This window comes from Phytophthora infestans, genomic scaffold (assembly GCF_000142945.1).
Source record: "Phytophthora infestans T30-4 supercont1.14 genomic scaffold, whole genome shotgun sequence".
Classification (NCBI taxonomy): domain Eukaryota; phylum Oomycota; class Peronosporomycetes; order Peronosporales; family Peronosporaceae; genus Phytophthora; species Phytophthora infestans.
In genome coordinates this window covers 500,238-519,000 of record NW_003303745.1, presented here as the reverse complement: position 1 = coordinate 519,000, position 18,763 = coordinate 500,238, and the positions used below count along the sequence as shown (strand labels likewise).

Below are 18,763 nucleotides of genomic sequence, written 5' to 3'. Positions count from 1 at the left end.
CTGCATTTTGCGGTGCACATGAATTACACAAGTCAAATGCTCGACACGCTGCTGTTTGTGATAAAAACCTTGATGGACATGTGCCGACAGATAGTCTGCATTGTCCTAGTACTCAAAGTACGCCGGATATAGTGAGGCTGCTACGACAGCGCAGGTTCTCTCAAACTTTGTTGGCACGTCGCCGTTTGGCGGAAATTCACTTAAAAACTGCTTCAGCAGTTTTAGCGCAACAGTTAATTCGCAGTGGTCTCTCTCCACCGGATCCAGCACCAGTTTCAATGCAATGCAATGGGAAAACGACGTATCTGTTGGATCGGAACAAGCAGGCGGTATACAGTGAGTTTATTCGTCGAACCAAAATGAATTTGCCAGAATTTGTTCGCCTTCTACGTGGTGAAAGTCCTGCCGATTCAAGACCAAACAAAAATCTCGAAATACCAAGCTATCATCCTGCCTGGGTCAGCTACGAATATAACTCGCATTGGCGAGCCATCGTGGATCACGGTGTTATACCGCATTGGAAGAAAGCATTTGGCAAGCAAGACAAGCCGCCTCCAAATCATGGATCGGCTCGCAGGGCGCTGAACACGATTGTGAAAAACCTCCGAGCTGGACAGGACGCCGATCGGTATTTACTACTCGATCTTGACTTACTTTCTACACTGGAAGGCGTGACTTGCAGCCCGTTTGGGGCTGTATCGAAGGGTGACGTCGAATTAAGCGTTGACGCTCGTATAATTCACGATTTGTCGTTTCCAGTGGGCAGCTCAGTGAATGACAACACAATTGCTGATCAAGAAATCTCAATCACTTACGATGGGCCTGATGCACTATCTAATCGGATATTGGATGTAGCACAATCATTGCCAGGACAGCAGAGGATGTTAACAGGTGACGTAAATGGTGCGTTCAGGAACATCCCAATTGCGGCGGACGAGGTTGGCCGGTTTGCAGGGACGTTTCCAGAGCTCGACATCTTGGTGATCGATTTTTACTGTCCCTTTGGATGGAAAAACTCTCCTGCTTCGTACTGGTACGCTGGTGCAGGAATTAAGCACTTATACGCTAATTCAGCACCACCAAGTGGACATCAATCACTTAAACAAAGCCAAAACTTCGATTCAAGAGCTTGGTGCGATGATCATATCGCCATCGAGCCCGACATCGGTTCGCGGCTGTGTGACGCGGAATTTGCACTGAGAACTGCAATGATAACAGTTCTAGGGCCAAACGCATGCAACGAGAAAAAGTTCTCTCCTTAGTTTTCACGTGGCAGGGCATTAGGACTGGAATGGGATCTGCAGAAGCTGACAGTATCAATGCCCGAGGAGAAGATAACAAAAGCGCTTCGTCGGGTTCGTGAAATGGCTCGTCGACTCAAGGCCACCCGAACTCAATTGCAGAAGCTCATGGGTAGCCTCCGACATGTGGTTACATGTGTGCGAGCAGCTGCACCTTTCTTCCAACGAATTGCCGATTTAACCCGTCGAGCACCACGCTTTGGTGTCATTTTAGTTTCAGCTGGGGCTAAAGATGACCTACGCTGGTTCGAGTTAGTCTTATCAACAGGGGCTCTTAATGCCATCCCCCTCGCTCGTTTTGTACGGCGACATGAACCCGATTACCACATCCAAATGGATGCTAGTGATCGCGGATTGTGCGCACTTTTTCCAGCAAGACAGCAGTTTTTACAAGTGGAGTTTAATTATGAGGAACTTCAACTTATTGAAGACTTCAACAGATCAGGGGACGGAGATTTCGGGATCAATGTCCGTGAATTGATGAGTGCTGTGTTTGCTGCATTGGTGTGGGGGCATCTGTGGAGTCGTCCGAGTCAAGATAGTGACGCTCATGTCCGATTCTGGATTGATAACATAGCAGCTGTTTCGTGGAGTAACCGCAGAGCAAGTCGCAATCGTTTCGCGCAAATGCCCCTGCGCATTCTAAGTCTGTCCGAAGTAAAGCATGGATTTTATTCCACCGCCGAACACGTGGCTGGTGTAGACAACGACATGGCCGACGCAGGCAGCAGGGTGTGGCAGTCACCACTACTGGCGACAAAATTTTCTAACATGTCTTGTGGTTGGCAACAGGCTCAGATCCCTCACGACTCGCGAAATCTCTCGCGTCTTTGGGAGCATTACTCCGCGCAGGGGCTTTAGCACAGTCGTCGAGGAAACATTACACAAGAGCGTGGTCTCAATGGACGTATTGGTGTAAAATAATGGGACTTAACCCGTGGCTCAGTAAGGACTCGATAGACAAGAACGCGGAGCAATTGGGTGCGTTCGCTGTTTATCTCTGGCAGTACGGAATGAATCGCTCTCAGCAAGGAAACACATATTCAACGATTTGTTCGAAATTGTGTGCGGTACGCTGGTTTCATCGCAATACGGCAGGATATGACCCTGGTGTGAATGCCAGTCATGCGATTTTACTTCGAGGAATTCGGCGATTTACCAATCCTGTCGTTAAGCAGCAGCCTCTGACAGCACGCCTGCTTCGTCTCATTTTCGAAGAACTTGACCTCACGCAGACTCGACACTAACTTTTATGGGGTGGTCTTCTACTCGAATATTTCTTCCTGCTGAGACGTTCTGAATATCTATTCATTGGGCGGCAATTTCACAACTATATTCTTCGACTCGAGGCAATTAAGTTTTACGACAATCACGAACGTTTAGTAGCACCTAAGCGAGCCATGGTAGTTGGCATCTCTCTCAATGGAGCCAAAAACAACCAATTCGGCTGTGAGGAAATGCGTTACCACAGCAAGTCAAAGGATCCGCTGATCTGTCCGGTTCGAGCAGCGCGATGGGTCCATAAAGCTGCAGCAGTGCTGGGCACGAGTGCAAACGATCCAGCCTTGTCAGTGAGAAAGGGTGGAATCACATCAACGGAGATCGCTGCGATCATTAAAAATGCGGCAAGAAAAGCCGGCTTTGATCCGGCACGATTTTCCACTCATTCTGTTCGAATAGGAGGCGCCACAGCGTTGCTCAACGCGGGCGCCGATCGGCTTGTCATCAAACTTATGGGTCGTTGGTTGTCCAACGCGTTCGAGGGGTATCCAGTGCTTTCCGCCAAGGGGTCTGCGGAACTTTCACGCTACATGTGCTAACAAAAAAGGCGACCACACCCACGGCTTAACTCGCGGCAATCTCATGATGGGGCCGCCGCCACGCCTCGCCCAGGTGTGGCAAAATGCAACTCAATCAATTTGCCCCAACGTGACATTGTTGGAAATTGCTGGTTGCGGAGGCAACGGCAACATGAGATGTGCAAGCTGCCGACGAAGGCGTATTTTCCCGATGTCGCAGTTAGTTATATTTAGTTCTGAAGGAGCTCGAGAAGCTCAGTTGCTTCCAGCTCACTTTCGCTTTCTTTTCGCAGCTAACCCGCCACGCCTCGCCCAGGTGTGGCAAAATGCAACTCAATCAATTTGCCCCAACGTGACATTGTTGGAAAGCCGCATTTCTCCAAATGAAACAACTACGGATAGTATTGACTAGAGCTCTCTATTTGGCTCCCACCAAATCACGAGAACATTTCTTCCCTCGTATGTTCATTCTTTCTCAGAACCTGTTTGTCGGAGTGTTTATTGTTCGTTGTCGTTGAGACTGCAATCTTGATCGGAGTTGAGGATATCAACCTTCGCACCGGCTTGCTGATACTCCACATTACCCCGTAGCGTTGAGGGAGGTTAATACTTCCTGGATTAAGGTAACTTCTGTTGCTACTGGCGATGATTGTAAGATTGATGGGGGTACGGACAGAACTGAGTCGATCAGCCAGTCATATGTTACGCATTTGGAGATGATGAAGATAATTTACAGTGAAAACCTCTACGACTGCTCACAGGTTTCAATCTACTTCCTACTCATAAAGTATACGAAGAAAACCGTTGTATATTTCATTTTAAGAAGAACATTTCAAGATTGAAATGTAACGAAGGCTCAAAGTTACCGAGCTAGTTATTTCCTTCAATAATCGCTGCAAAGCCTGACGGAAGTAAGCTCTTCAGACTCGCCAAGTAAGCGGCTTGTGTACAGACAGCTTTAACTAGACGTTGCTGCTCTTTACTGCTCGAAGGCGCTCTTCCCGCTCGCGTACAGCGGAGTCTTTCAGAGCCCAGTTGACGTGATTAAACCTGCTTTGCTGTGCATTATCATAGGTTTGCTGCGCTAGTGGTTTCGTTCCCTTCATTCTCAGTAATCGAGCCGTCATAGTTTTCTCCATTTGCCGCAAAGTTTCTCGTTCTTGCTTGAGTCGTCGGTGATATCTCTGCTTCCGGATGATCTCCTTCTCTCGCCGAATTCTGCGCTTGCGAGCCATTGCTGCGTCCGCCGAGGTGCTTAAGCTGCTCTCGCTCTCGATACCATTGGGGACGGTCCAAAATTCAGGAATGATGGGGTCAACTCGAGACGATACCACATCGTTGTAGGAAAGCTGACAATTCTTCAGTATCTCTGCGTCTGAGGCCATTCTGATTGAGGTTGTGTGTGAGTGGACGAATTTTTTTTAAAACTGAACGACAGAATCATTCACTCATTCGTGCTTGCGATTTCATAGTTTGGTCGGATGAATTTCCGTGATGACGGAATGGCCCGTACCATGATCAACAGGTAGCCAGTTTTTCATTACCGGTATCCAAGTGGCGCCTGTATCAGCGTTTTGAGTGCAGAACTGTCATTCGACTGGGATCGTTCTACTCAACTACCACAAGAACGATAACCAATAAGTATTTAAATCCGGAATGTCCCTGTAATTGCAGTCAAGCTCCAGATGGTGTTGTAAGGTAGCTGTGTCAGGCTCACAGCATCAGACAGAGGTATTAATACCCAGCTAATTAAGGTTGGGTACTGTAGGCGACGGAGTGATTTCCATGATGGCTTTTAACAAGCTCGATGATTGTAATCTAGCTTTATTAATTGGGGAAGACCTTTCTTAGCCAAAACTAGAACAGTGGATTCACCTTACATTGAACGTCATTATGATTTTAAAACATCCACTTCGTGGAGAACCACAGATAAAAGAGAAAAAAATGAAGATAATGACGACTTGCTGGCAATGAGTTAGCGGTACTTCACTAGTAAATGCAAAGTGTAGCGGTTCTATTGCAGAGCTACAGCCGTTTGCATATTTTGTAACTGAGGGAAAGGGTGAGACTATTGCAATACAGTTTAGGCAGCTGAGGAACTTTTACGTGCCCCCTACCGGTATGTGCCAACGTCGATGTTGATACTATCAAAGTCATCGTGGAATTATTGTAGGTGCATGCATACTTGAAGTACTATGTGACATAGACCAGAAGCGTGACTAAACTCTCGTGACTCATTATTACCACTTGAAATTCTAGGCGGTCCCTACACAATATTTTTTTTCATTTCATAGGTCGGGGCTTGCTTAACGGTAGACGAAGGTGCAATGTATCGAAGGAGCTGTCTCTATTCCACAGAAATATCGAGGCAGCAAAATTTGTCGTATTTAATACCCCCACACTACAGTTCTTGTTTTTTTTTCAGGAATGCCATAAGTAGGAGTAATAATTATTCTGGTGTTACTATCCCTGAAGCCCTAGCAATTCAAAATTAAAATAGGCACGGTTTCTTTAGGTTTTTTTTTTGGCTTCGTTGAATCCATTCATTTTCCTCTACCGGTAACTGTGCAGCCGAGATGAATCGCTAAAGTCGTCAACAGTCTCTACGCAGATTTCCCTTTAAGAAATGCTGCATCGGTGAGCGTGGTATTGACTGGGTACTGTTTTTTTTAAGAATGATAATATCAACAACAGCAAAGCAGAGCTCCGCCAATCCAGCAGCAGATTCTAGTAAGCTCCCTCACCATCACTTCAGAACTATTTGGTTTTTGCGTCGTGGTTACGTGACGTGAATGTTTGTGCGCCTTGATCAGCTATCTGGCGATGAGTGAAGGGATTCTCGCAATTGACCGTTCACCGGAAGGTATATTTGTTGACCGTTTATAAGTGGAACTTACCCACGTCCAATGCGGTTCACATGCATAATGTTTGCAACGGTAAGCCATAATGCACTAAGCAACGCCCAAAACGATGCTCTCTGGTGAGATCCAACGCTATTGGTCTCTGTTCGTGTCGTGACTGTCCCGCTGCCTGTTCCGCTGCTCGTGTTAGTGGTAGCTGGAGTGTCGTCGAATGCTAGCAGATCACTGTTTGCATCGTCTCCTTCACACACAACCAGCGGGTCTGGACATGTGATATGTCCAGAAAAGCCTGGCACGGATAATTTCTCCCCCTTGCCAGTGCAGTTTAGACTTACAGTATCTTGCGTCCAACTCCGTGGAATCGTGAGTTGTACAAACATACTTGCGTTCGCATTAGAGAAACATCGCATGGCGTAGCAACCACTTTGTCTTGGCGAACTCACCGTCCAGAATTGTGCAGAATCATCGCTACGGAGTGACGTTTGTGTGCATTTACAAGTGGGACAGTACGTCTCACCAAACGCGTTGACGTTAGTCTCACCAAGTTGCAGAAGGTTGGCGGAAAGGGAGCAGTCGCCAGCCGTGTTGCCCACAACTAACGGGCAATAATCGGCGAAGGTATTAGTTCCTCCTTTTCTTGGGTTACCGGGAAAATACTGATACTCGGTCGGAATGGCTTGGCTTTTAGTGTTTAGGGAACATACAGCGCGAGACGTAGCGTCGACTGAACAACCCTGAAAGTCCGTCGAAGAAGTACAGAAATGATCTGCTGCTATCGGAGCTTGCGTCACTGGATCGATGCATTTTTCCGTCGCAAAGGAACAACCTTTGCTTCGACCATAATGCATAACCTCCGACATGGATGCATTGACTCGATACCAGCCGGAATCTGCGAAGAACGCGAGTGTGAGAGCACTGAAGACGTTGTGATAGCTGTCCACGGGGGTCATTAACTCCGGCTCGAACAATCGTTCTTCCCAATGAGAACCAAGACAGCCGCTGTCTTGAGACTCAATCTCGGCACCTTCCAGTGTTGAGCAGTTGAAATGATCACGAACAAACGCACGGACGCGTGGAGTCACTAGTTTGGCGACAACATGATCCCTCTCGGTTGAGTACTTGATCGTAGTGTTAGAAGGCTCCACGTAGTAGTGGATCTCCTGTCGGTTCGGACATGTCCCTGCATTAAAGATCGGTGGGTTGCCCTGCTCATCTCGTGGGGTTCTCGGGCTTCCATCCTCCTTACGCATTAACGGGAAGAACCGGGATGAGAAGCCGAGTGCGTGTGTGAGCTCATGAAGAGCTGTGGATACCTGACGGTCGAAAGCTGAATCCGAAGTATTGAGTTTCTGTGGACAGAAGTTAACCATCCCGAATGTAGGACGGTCGTACTGGTCATGCTGACATGTGGACGCATACGCCATTGTGTTACTACTCTTGCAGCTAGCAGTGTCTTGTACTCGAACATAGATGAGGAAATCGGTATTGGGGACACCTGTGCCAGCTGGAGTTACGATACAAGCATCCGTCGAGCACGCATTCGAAGTACATTTGTCGCAGTATCTGAACGACGTGAAGTGGTCAGCGGGTATTGGCATTTCAAGACACAACTGGTTCTCAGCGATGGATTGGCATACTGGAGGGGTGGTGGAAAATGTGGCTGTGCAAAAGCGCTCTGCGAATAGATTGCCACTGACAGGGACGACCTGGAGAGCTCGACTGATACGCTGAATGGCCTCTTCAACGACTTTGACAACGATGTTTCGGGTGGCATCAGACACAGAATTGAAACTGGTGTTGTCGTAATAGGGTGTTATACGAATGGGTTGGAACGCTGTCGATGTTAATGTTCGGGTATTCGAGGCTGTGATGGTACTTGATTCTACATGCTCGCTGGTATCACGGAGTCTCCGTTTGCGATCGTACATTATGAACGGGTGACTGTCGTGGTAGCTTTGAGCACCGACGACAAACTTGTGATCGAGAGAATCGTGGATACAGCATTGGGTTACTTGGGCAGACCAGTAAACGACAAATAGTAACCGAAGGAGGGTGGCGGGTTGACAAAATTGCATCATCACGACCGCTACCTTGTTTTCCAGTCGTCAGCGGCGCGTACAGCTAACAAGGCGAATTATAAAGTGAGAGTCTCAGACTTTCTTTTTATCATCTATGCTCTTGATCGTCCATTTTTGTGAACAGCTAGCGGGGCAGCTAATCTTGGAGAAGCGAATATAACTCGTGTCTAAATACAGACCTCGTCAGCGGTAGAATGACAGATATATCGCTAACGAGGTGAATTTCATCTCAGATACATTAATAAATCTAAATTATTTAAATTGCCCATGTAAAACAGGTTTACTTTATGGACAAGTATCTGATTTTACAGAAACTTTACAGAGCTATTGCAGCCGCAAGACAGCTTCCCAGCAGCATCCAAAGTGAAGCCCATTGATGCACGGCAACACCACTGACAATCTTGCCTGTCGTAATGCTATTGCTACCTGCTTTCGATGTGGATCCTGAACCGGGTCTGCTGTTGCCTCTTGAATTGGAAACACTCCCGGAGCCGTCATCACTATAGCTCTGAGAATTCTTTGACGCATCGGCACTCGCTGGGGCCTTGTTACCCGAGTCCCTTGAGCCTCCAGAGCTGACTGGTGCTCTACTTCCACCCTGAGAGCTGCTGGAAGTACTAGTTTGAGTAGAAGTGTTACTGACAGGGGCGCTGGTGGAACCACCGCTGCTATCGATGTCTGTTAGTAACACACGACTAGGATCGTCGTATTCGCATACAACGAGCGGGTCTGGACACGTGATATCACCGGAGAATCCGGATACTGAGAGCTTGTCTCCTTTTCTAGTGCAGTAGACGGATATGACGTCGTTTGTTTTACTTCTAGGAACCGTGAGCTCGACCACTGTGGAAGTACGTTTGGAACTTGTATCGATAGTTGCAATACATCGCATCGCATAGCACCTTGACTGTCGAGGTGGGTTGATGCCCCATCCAGTGGAGTCGGCACTACGTAGAGAAGTCGACGTGCACTTACAAGTAGGGCAATACGTTTCCCCATAGGCGTTGACACTGGTCGATCCAAGCTTAAGGAGATTCGAAGAGATGGAGCAGTCACCCGCCCTATACCCCACATTCATCGGACAAAAGTCTGCAAAGGTATTGAGTCCGCCTTTCGAATGACTACCAGTGAAGTATTGGTATTCGGCAGGGATTGATTGGCTCGTAGAACTCAAGGAACAGGCCGAGCGTGACCTAGCGTCAGCCGAGCAACCCTGAGCTGTCGTTAAGGTACAAAAGTCATCAGCTATCGGTATTTCAGTCGCTGGATCCACACATTTGTCCGTTGCAAAGGAGCAGCCTTTCTTCCTGCCAAAATGCATTATTTCCGAAGTCGAAGCGTTGACTCGATACCAACCGGAATCTGCGAAGAACGCGAGTGTGAGAGCACTGAAGACGTTGTGGTAGCTATCCACGGGGGTCATGAACTCTGGTTCGAACAATCGTTCTTCCCAATGAGAGCCAATACAACCACCATCTTGCGACTCAATCTCGGCACCTTCCAGAGTAGAACAGTTAAAGTGGTCTCGGACGAACGCTCGCACACGTGGTGTCACCATTTTCGCCACTACGTGATTCCTCTCCGTTGAGTACTTGATAATAGTCTTGGAAGGTTCCACGTAGAAGTCGATGTTCCTACCATTTGGACAAGTTCCGGATGTGTATGTTGGGGGGTTCCCGTTGGCATCTCTCGAGGTACGTGGGGTGCCGTCTTCATTCCGCATGAATGGGAAAAAGCGAGAGGAGAAGCCAAGAGCATGCGAAAATTCATGTAGAGCTGTCGATACTTGACGTTCGAAGTCAGCGGCTGCAGTGCTGAGTTTGTTCGGGCAAAAGTTGACCATCCCGAACGTAGGGCGGTCGTACTGGTCTTTCTGACAGGTTGAAGCGTACGCTAACGTGCTACCGCTTTGGCAACTAGCAGTGCTCTCAGCTCGCACGTAAATAAGGAAATCCGTGTTTGGAACTCCCGTTCCTGCTGGAGACATCTTGCAGTTAGAACAACCACTTTTTGTGCATGAACCACAGTATCTCGTGGACGCAAAGTGCGCATCCGGTATCGGCATTTCCAAGCAAACCTCGTTGGCTGCGATTGTGTAACATACAGGAGGGGTGGTGGCAAATGTGGCTGTGCAAAAGCGCTCTGCGAATAGATTCCCACTGACAGGGACGACCTGAAGAGCTCGACTGATACGCTGGATGGCCTCTTCAACGACTTCAAAAACGGTGTTTTGGGTGGCATCAGACAGAGAATTAAGAGTGGTGTTGTCGTAGTAGGGTGTTATACGAATGGGTTGGAACGCTGTCGATGTTAATGTTCGGGTATTCGAGGCTGTGATGGAAGTTGTTTCTACATGCTCGCTGGTATCACGGAGTCTCCGCTTGCGCTCGTTCACTATGAACGGATGACTGTCGTGGTAGCTTTGAGCACCGACGACAAACTTGTGATCGAGAGAATCGTGGATACAGCATTGGGCTACTTGGGCAGACCAGTAAACGACAAATAGCAGACGGATGAACCTTCGCGGACGCATGAATGTGATTGCTGTCTAATTATGGAGGTTGTCAATGGAGACAGTGATCTTCGTTGTAGCCACTCGATTGACGAATGGGCCTAGAAAGCGTGCATGGCCTATCTCAATCAAGAAAAATTTCCCCAACGACGAGTACATCGTTGTTGTGAAGTAGCTAATATTGGAAATTGATGAGAGCTAAATGTAAGCCACCACTCAACGGTATCCTGGGGTACTTAGCTATTTCTAGATCACGGCCATGGGTAATACTACCTAATTTTCTAGATCTATTTTTTTTTCATTTTGAAGATTAAACCAGAAATGTTTTTCAAAAAAAGTTTTCTTAGACTATATTGTTTATGAAAAAAAGTATCGCTCTTGAGTATTTCGATTGGTCAATAAAGCTCAATTTGGTACGTTACTTACGTACCGAAATCAGAGATTGCTGAAGTGCTCACCTCATTTCTCTCATTCTCGGAACTCTTATGGCTGACGACGAGTTACTTCATGCCGTGGGGGACTCACCCCATGAACACGCTACCGCTGTCCCGCTTAAGCTCGACGAAGTGGACGGCGAGCAGCTTATCGCGGACACGGACGCGTTGCTTCAGTCACTAATTCGGAGTAAACAAACCACTAAAACCGAGTCCGAAAACAAGCGTGACATGGCGAGGATGAAGGCCGGTCAGCGAAGAGACGCGTATCGCGCGCGACTCTTGGTGGAAAGAGCTACTTTACGGCAACAAGATGCAGACCTAACTTAGGTCACCTAAGCCAGCACCTGAAAAGGTTGAAGCAACTTAAGACTCAAAAGGAGACGCAGAGTTCCCCAAACGATTCGCTGGCCCTCGGAGCGTGGCGAGCTATTGCCATGCGACAATACGAGAGTAGAAAGGAGTCAGAAGCGCTCAGAAAGAAATCCCAAGCCGCAGTAAGCACTCGAGCTGTCATGATCCAAGACTTGGAGTCGGTATTAAGAAAAAGAGCTCGAGAAGTCGAAAAAACGACAGTGGAGATTCCTGAAATTTTGGAAAAGAAAGCAAAATTCGGGAAAAAGGACACCACCCTGTACAACGCCTACTTTGAGAACCTCAATGCTTTATATGAACGACTAGACGACGTTTTTAAAGAAGTGGGAGTCACTCCAACGCCCGGCGGGATTTTTAAGTGGAGAGCCAACTAGGAAGATGAACGGTAATACCGAGTACTTTGAGACTATCGGAGTGGGTAGAGTGCCCTTCGGTTTCCAGAGAACATGTGACGCCGTATGGGAGTTGCTATCGGTGCCGCATCGACAGGAAGGGAGACTTGTGTATGAGGGCTTACCCGATCCGGAGAACTCGTTGGCGTTACAATTCTGCTGTCCGTATCAAAGAGAGAATGGTGAAATGCTCAAGCTGCGCACGTATCAAGTTGCACGACGTTATGTTGAGACTAACCGGTTGGTTGTAGTGTGGAGAGGTCTGTGTGAAGCAGACAGCGAGTTTTCCGGGATGAATTCGGATGAGACCGGATGGTGCATTGTGCACTCTCCAGATAGCAATCCGGATTTGTCTGCGGAGTCTGCTACGACACTGGTGCAGGCGTGTACTTGAATGGTTCCTATGCATTACCAGGAAGACAAGGATGACAAACTGGACCAATTCGTGGAGCTGTTGGTGAAGACAGGAGCCGAAGACAACCGGGAAATCGAACTCATGATGGAACGACTGATTCTGGATGACGCACTTGCAACGGACGGTCTGGAGATCGATGACGACGGCAACTTAACCTCACTTGAAGTGTGAGATGAGAATGCACTCGAACGGTTGCGTAAAATGTCAAATTCTTGTGAAATATTTTTTTTTGGATTATTTGGTCCTTAGCATCGCGCTTGATTGGATAAAACAAACTCTAGAGAATTTGTGATTTCAAGAAAATCCTCGGATCCCAGAGAGTGTAGCATCCAAGAGAACGTTTCCTTGTCGAGTTCATTATAGTTGACATGCATCGTCTTATGGCGGATGTTAATGGCGATCACAGTCCCTTTCCCCGTTTTTGAGGGCTGAACAATACACCAGCCTGTTTCATCTGAGTGCAGACCGTTAAATGCCCCCTCTCCTTCCGTGAATGATCGCCAGACTAGCACCATTCGGTTCTCCTCACAGTAGCGACGACCCACCATACTCTGAACCACCGACACCGATCGACCACAAAGCAACCACCTCGTAAGGTGAAGCTTGAGTGCAATCGTGTTGCTCACGTCTTCTAGACGTTCGTAGAGCACGCAATCTTCTTTACGAAGGAGAACGTGTGCTAGTTGCCATAGAACTTCGCTTGCGAGCGTGAAATCGAATGGCAGGTCTCGTTTGTTAGCGTATTCGAAGGGTCCTGTCTTCAAGAGCGTGTTAAACGATACTGAATCCAATGTATGTGTCTGAAAGACCTGGTCGGTCTGTGCATACACCGCATCGAGCTCTTAAAGATACATCTTGAAGATATTCACGTCGGAGCTCCCAAGGAGGACGTGCTTTTCTTTATCAAAGTTCACTTGATTCGACAGGTATTCTTCGCTGTCCACCTGCTGGTGCAACTCCTGAATCAGTCGAGAACCAGACTCTACCGCATCTTTCAGGCACTTCTGCTTTAGCTGAGCTACTTGAAGTGCTTCCAGCTGCTCCTCCACGATTGCCTTCGACGTGACTGCAGACAAGGAGCAATTTGCTTGTCGTGCGTGTTGCAGCCTCCACACCTGGCCGGACAGTTCTTTCACCTGGCGCTCCAAGATCTGCCGCTCCAAGCGTCGACGTGCACGATACATTTTCCGTCGCTCTCGATCTTTTGCCCTTTCAAGCTCACGCTTGGACATTACACCCGGGATCTTTTGAGGAGAAGATGGGCTAATCTTAAGCTCAATATTGGCCGATGATTCGTTAGTGTCCGTAAGAGAGCACAATGGCGATTCGCATGAAGTGAGGAAGCCATCGACGTCTCTGAGGAAAGCTTCGTCCGAGATCATCTCCATGATGAAGAACAGTAAATGAAAGACAACGTCAAGGGTCGAAAACTGATTACGGGATGGCTTTGTCCTGTACAGAAAGAGGTGAGGTAGCCATGTAAACATGGTCGTTATCGCTACGAACAGCTCTAACTTGTTCATACCCCTATCGATGTAGCATTATCGGTGTGTTGCCAAGCAAACATGAGCTCGGAAGTGCACGTTAAAACAAAAATACGCCCGCAAAACGGCACGTGCTCTACATGTAGTCGTTTAATCAATTATAATACTACAGCAGTAGTCGCCGCTCGCCACGTTGGACTGTGCGGTACGTTTTTAATCAGAGATTAAAATCGATTACGGAACGGTTTGCTAACTCAGCTGCGTTTCGCAACTCATCGGGTGCATGAATAGTTTTCCTCTTTCCCTCTTGGACAACCTGACTTTCCTATTTTGTCTTCGATCAAGAGTGACGCCATCATGCGTGTAATTTCCGATCCGTCCTCTTCGCCTGAAGTCACAACCAACTTGGCGAATTGATCTGCATGTGCCTTATTACTGAATTTTGTAGCGATGGTCATTGGAATGAAGCGTGTGAATGTTTGGACAACAGTCGTTGCAACTCCGTGGCCTACTGCGTTAATTGGCCGCACAACACACCACCCATACTCGTCGGAATGCATGCCCGAAAATTCGGCGTCACCCTCCGTCAAGGCACGCCAGACGATGACCATTCGGTGCGCTTCTATAAACCTCTTCAGTACCAAGTGGATCAACATGTCCACACGTTCGTTAGTGTCCGTTGGCGATGGGATCAGACACTTCACAGCGATAGTATCGTCCGGATCAGTGACACTGCCGTAGTGCCGTCGGTCTTTTTGACTATGAACGTGGAGCAGGGCTTGCCACATGGCCCTGCTCGTTTTCTCGAAGCTTGATGGAATTAACGACACATCTAGATTTTCAAAGTATTCTAGATCTCCGTCTTGTTTCCAGATTGGATCCACTTTGTATGATGTTGTTGGGTTCTCCTCGACTCCTGAAGCTCCGAAAGCCTCGTCTGTCTGCTTGTATACCATGTCCATATCCTGTAAATATTCCTCGAACAGAGCTACGTCATCGGGTTCAAGTTCCACGTCAGTCGACGTCTTCGTCACTTTATCCAGGTTAGGCCCATTCGCACTACACAGTTGGTGTCGCATCAAGCCGTTGACTTCTTGAATCACCTTCGTTCGACTCGCCACGGCGTTTTTTAGACGTCGCTCTTGCTCTTCAGCCACCAGGCGACCGTCCATTTGTCGCGAGGCGATATCCTTCCACAAAGGTGATGCAATTGTACTCGCTTGTATGGTCTTGCTCTTCTTTTTTGCTCGTTGTAAAGTCTTAAACTCTTCTGACAAGGTTTTCTCCTGTTCCTGAAGCGTCTGACGCTCGTTCTTGAGCTTCACCCGATACCGGTGACGTCTCTTGGCTGCTAGCGCATTTTTAAGCTCACGACGTAGCTCCTCTGGACTTTTGGTCGTCTTTATAGGTGAAGTTTGGGCATGGTCTTGTTGCACGAATACATTTTTTGTGTCATAGGACGCTAATAACGCTTCGGTCTCCGCTAAGAGTTGATCACTGTCCTGCAACAAATCCGTAGTGGCGGACGCTGTAGTTTGCAGCTCAGGGACGTCGCACTCGTGTAGGAACACGTTCAGATCAGTCCATGTAGACTCGTCGTCAACGCCTATGTTGCCGTCCATTGAGTCAGACTCCGATAACACACTCGGGATAGATGTGTTCGTGCAACATTGAATTTATCTCTTGATGTGCTTGTAGCAACTCAAGAATGATCTTCGGAAGTGTCATTTTTTTTGGAAGTCAGTTAGTGAAATAGCGTTAGTTTCAGTTTTTTTCAAGCGTTATTTCACATTTTATTGTTATTTAAACACAACAAATGTTCGACCAGGACGATGCGACCATCCTGGCCGAATTGACGGGGTTCCTAGACGACTACGAGGCTTCGATAGAGTCCCAAGAGCCAGATATCTCTAGCAGTCTCTTGCTAGACAGCGACCAGCTCTTCTCGGAGACTGAGGCCCTACTATTCCCCCCGAACGAACCTGCAAACTCGACCTGTTCAACAGCCGCGCAAGTGAGGGGAACCAGAAACACACAAGCAGCAAAGAGGCGACTGAAGTATCAAAAGAAACTAAAAAGTGAGCGGGCAACACTAGAAGACGAAGAAAAATTTCTTTTCGACGAGCTGGAAGAGCTTCAGTGCGCTCGAAAGCGAGCAAAAGCCCTCGGAGATAAAACGCTAGCGACGTCTACATGGAAGGCCATTGCTATACGACAAAAAGAAGGACGATTGGTGGCCGAACAACAGCAACGAAGACTGCAGAATGCCGTCGAGAATCGCGCCAAAGTGATCGAGGAGATCACTCAGATGATTCGAGAGAACTTGAACGGGTCGAAAAATACGCCACACATTGAGCAGGACAAGCGGAGTCCTCTCAAACTTGATACGGAAGATTCAATCCTCTTTGACGAGTTTCTTAACGATTTAGAACTGATGTATCCTCGAACGGACGAGGTTTTCCGAGCGTGCGGAGCTGAGGAGAAGCCGACAATGTCGTACAGACTGGGGCCACAGCGAAGACGGGATAGAGACGTGGAGTACATAGATACTCTGGACGTGCTGCTGATCCCCATCAGCTTCGAGCAGACGTGCGACACGATGTGGCAGTCCATGATTCGCTTGTATCGACAGAGAGAGTGGCATCACTACGACGTGAAGGACCCAGCGAACACGCTGGCAGTCAAGTCACACGTGCAAGTCTCGAGAGACTCGGGGCAGTCCGTACATATGATAGTTCACTTTGTAATGCGTAGATATGTAGAGAAAGAGCGGATGGTTGTAGTGTGGCGAGCGTTGTCCGAGGGAGAAGGGGAGTTCACCGGCATCCATTCGGATGAGACTGGGTGGTGTATTGTGCGTCCTAATAACTCGGAGGAACCGCTTTTACGGGTCGTCATGCAGACCTTTGTGCGGTTTATCCCAATGGATGTGACGAATACTTCAAACGACGCAATAGGTGGATACCAATTCACCAAGTTCGTTGTGACTTCAGTTGAAGAAGACGGCGCCGAGATTGCCCGCATGATGGACTCTTTACTTCTTGAAGACAATGAATAAAACCCAATATTTTGTGATAACGTCATCCTTTGGACATGGACAGCTTCCTGTTTCCAAGCTAGAGAGTACTAAGTAGTCCCTATGGGGTGGTATATTCCGTGCCGCATCGACCATCCTCGCCGCTGCGTCGTCGGTGAAATGAGCTCCGAAGACCTTACTCATTGTCGTTTGCCGGTGGGGGTACTTCGCGTTAAAGTCTCGTAGATACTTAACCCAAAGTTCAAAATCCAGGCTGGAAAGGAGATTATCTGGCACGGTGTTAAGACGCACAGTATAAAATGTGCCGTCGGGAGCCATTCTATCTGACGAGGGCATACCAGGCTTGTTTAAGAAGAGCGAATGAAAAACGTCTTCCGGGTCGTACTCAAGGCCGAGCCATCGGTCGAGTTGTTCGACCTTCAACTGTCTCCCGATCTCCCTGGTACTTGGATTCTTCATCGCATCGTCAGCTATCTTGGTCACGCCGCCAGCTTAGAAATATATCTGAAAAGGGTCGAGCAGCTTCTCTTTCTTGCTGGAGTTCTCGTGGTTGAAGGTGTTGAAATACTTGAGCCAATCGCTGAACTTCGGGCTGCTTAGGACGGTATCCCTCCCTCTATCCAGACCAAGGTAATGAAAGACGTCCGTGGGAGATTCCTGGTTGCTCCGCCAGCCCCGATTTTGCTCAGCTTGTAGCTTTCCAGCGAGTTTCTCGGTGGATGAAACTTTCGTTGCAGCTTCAAGCGTCCAGAACACAGCATGATCGCCGTAATGAGCTGTTAAAGCAGGGACCATGGAAGCTTTGGCTTCAGGGTACTTGGCATTAAATTCATCTAGGTACTTAGTCCAAGCGATAAACTCCGGGCTTGTAAGTACGACAGCCACTTTGGTGTCTAGCACGAACCAGCCGAAGACTTTTTGGGGGACTTACCGCTATCTGAATTTGCTCGGTCCTTCTGTGGTAGGAACCGTCTTCGCATCTTCGAGAATTTTTGATAGGTCTTTCGGACCTAAGTAATTTCTCGTTAAAGTCGGGATCAAGGATTTTAACTTGGTAGGGTTCTGCGCATTGAAATCGTCCATGGCCTTCGCTAAATCGTCGAAATGTGGATTCCCAAAAACTGTGCCTGGAATCTTGTGGAGCCGAAGTTTCTCAAAGGTCTCATCTAAGGACCCTCCTTTGTCGAGCCATCCTCGAATCTGCAAAATCTGTTGCTCACTCGGGGAGAGTTTCGTTGGCCCCAACAGAGACTCAACCTTCTCAAGGGCTGTACTGGCCGTGAATCCTCTCTCGTCGTCGTTCCCGTTACGCGCGTTGTCACTGACAGCTTGTCAGTCCTTAGAAACCGCTTGGTCGGGTGACAGAAAACGCTCGTGGTTTCAAAGCTCACAGCCGTTACGGCAGCATCGACATAGACAAAGAAAAATCCTGCATCCAGCAACACGAGTAGAGGGAGGCAACGCATGGGTCGAGAAAACTTCGTCAAGTCTTGATGTTTTTTTTTGCTGGAGAATTGGCGAGTGGGAAATTGGCACATGTATCAGTACGTGTACAGTACTTGGATGCTGTGCTCGATGTTCTCATTTTGATTCGTCACGCGCGAATCATTTGAGACAACACCAAATTGCCCCAAGCCTCTATAATATTATATTTACTTTTGGTATCATGGAAACGGATGTCATGGTCCTGTGAGTTCTCAGAATCGGAAGTGCTATCAAGATAACAAGTCGCCATTTCGTCAATATACATTGCTTTGGAGAAGTTAATATCTTATTCAAGCGTTCTCAATGAGGATCGTCAAGCCCATACGAAACAGCGGGCGACTCTATATAACGCGTTTATCGGATGGCAGGGAATTGTGGTTTGCGTCATGTACGCCATCGGAAAACACCCCGAAAAATCTGTGGCCAAACAAAGAGTTCCCCGACACGATCTTCGAGACAATGCTGCTGCCGATTATCGTATTTTTGTCTACTTCGAAGTATTGCTTATCATAGCTGACACTGTGAAAATAAGTAATTGGTATTGGAGCTACAATAAATTAATGAGCTGTCTCAACACTGGAAATAGGGTT

General features: G+C 47.9%; 8 protein-coding genes across 8 annotated transcripts; 4 read left to right on the top strand and 4 right to left on the bottom strand.

Moving 5' to 3' along the window:
• Positions 1 to 278: 278 nt before the first annotated feature.
• Positions 279 to 2,225, top strand: PITG_23316 (cleavage induced predicted protein; the record flags this gene model as incomplete). Its single annotated transcript, XM_002903399.1, has 2 exons — positions 279 to 1,132; positions 1,277 to 2,225. 2 exons carry the CDS (start codon positions 279 to 281, stop codon positions 2,160 to 2,162), a joined length of 1,740 nt encoding a protein of 579 aa, XP_002903445.1.
• An 89-nt stretch (positions 2,226 to 2,314) lies between these two features.
• On the top strand, positions 2,315 to 2,981 carry PITG_09121 (uncharacterized protein; the record flags this gene model as incomplete). The annotated part of the gene is made up of 3 exons (XM_002903398.1): positions 2,315 to 2,504; positions 2,685 to 2,818; positions 2,937 to 2,981. 3 exons carry the CDS (start codon positions 2,315 to 2,317, stop codon positions 2,979 to 2,981), a joined length of 369 nt encoding a protein of 122 aa, XP_002903444.1.
• A 913-nt stretch (positions 2,982 to 3,894) lies between these two features.
• PITG_09120 (uncharacterized protein) lies at positions 3,895 to 4,375 on the bottom strand (the record flags this gene model as incomplete). The annotated part of the gene is made up of 1 exon (XM_002903397.1): positions 3,895 to 4,375. One exon carries the CDS (start codon positions 4,333 to 4,335, stop codon positions 4,063 to 4,065), a length of 273 nt encoding a protein of 90 aa, XP_002903443.1.
• Positions 4,376 to 6,175: 1,800 nt separating this feature from the next.
• On the bottom strand, positions 6,176 to 7,559 carry PITG_09119 (leishmanolysin-like peptidase; the record flags this gene model as incomplete). Its single annotated transcript, XM_002903396.1, has 2 exons — positions 6,176 to 6,186; positions 6,230 to 7,559. 2 exons carry the CDS (start codon positions 7,557 to 7,559, stop codon positions 6,176 to 6,178), a joined length of 1,341 nt encoding a protein of 446 aa, XP_002903442.1.
• A 1,148-nt stretch (positions 7,560 to 8,707) lies between these two features.
• On the bottom strand, positions 8,708 to 10,104 carry PITG_09118 (leishmanolysin-like peptidase; the record flags this gene model as incomplete). Its single annotated transcript, XM_002903395.1, has 2 exons — positions 8,708 to 8,734; positions 8,836 to 10,104. The coding sequence occupies 2 exons, from the start codon at positions 10,102 to 10,104 to the stop codon at positions 8,708 to 8,710; spliced, it is 1,296 nt and encodes a 431-aa protein (XP_002903441.1).
• A 1,006-nt stretch (positions 10,105 to 11,110) lies between these two features.
• Positions 11,111 to 12,338, top strand: PITG_09117 (uncharacterized protein; the record flags this gene model as incomplete). The annotated part of the gene is made up of 3 exons (XM_002903394.1): positions 11,111 to 11,671; positions 11,727 to 12,074; positions 12,177 to 12,338. The coding sequence occupies 3 exons, from the start codon at positions 11,423 to 11,425 to the stop codon at positions 12,336 to 12,338; spliced, it is 759 nt and encodes a 252-aa protein (XP_002903440.1).
• Positions 12,339 to 13,009: 671 nt separating this feature from the next.
• On the bottom strand, positions 13,010 to 14,823 carry PITG_09116 (uncharacterized protein; the record flags this gene model as incomplete). The annotated part of the gene is made up of 2 exons (XM_002903393.1): positions 13,010 to 13,619; positions 14,057 to 14,823. 2 exons carry the CDS (start codon positions 14,821 to 14,823, stop codon positions 13,010 to 13,012), a joined length of 1,377 nt encoding a protein of 458 aa, XP_002903439.1.
• Positions 14,824 to 16,142: 1,319 nt separating this feature from the next.
• PITG_09115 (uncharacterized protein) lies at positions 16,143 to 16,709 on the top strand (the record flags this gene model as incomplete). Its single annotated transcript, XM_002903392.1, has 3 exons — positions 16,143 to 16,304; positions 16,371 to 16,580; positions 16,629 to 16,709. The coding sequence occupies 3 exons, from the start codon at positions 16,143 to 16,145 to the stop codon at positions 16,707 to 16,709; spliced, it is 453 nt and encodes a 150-aa protein (XP_002903438.1).
• Between the last annotated feature and the right edge of the window lie 2,054 nt (positions 16,710 to 18,763).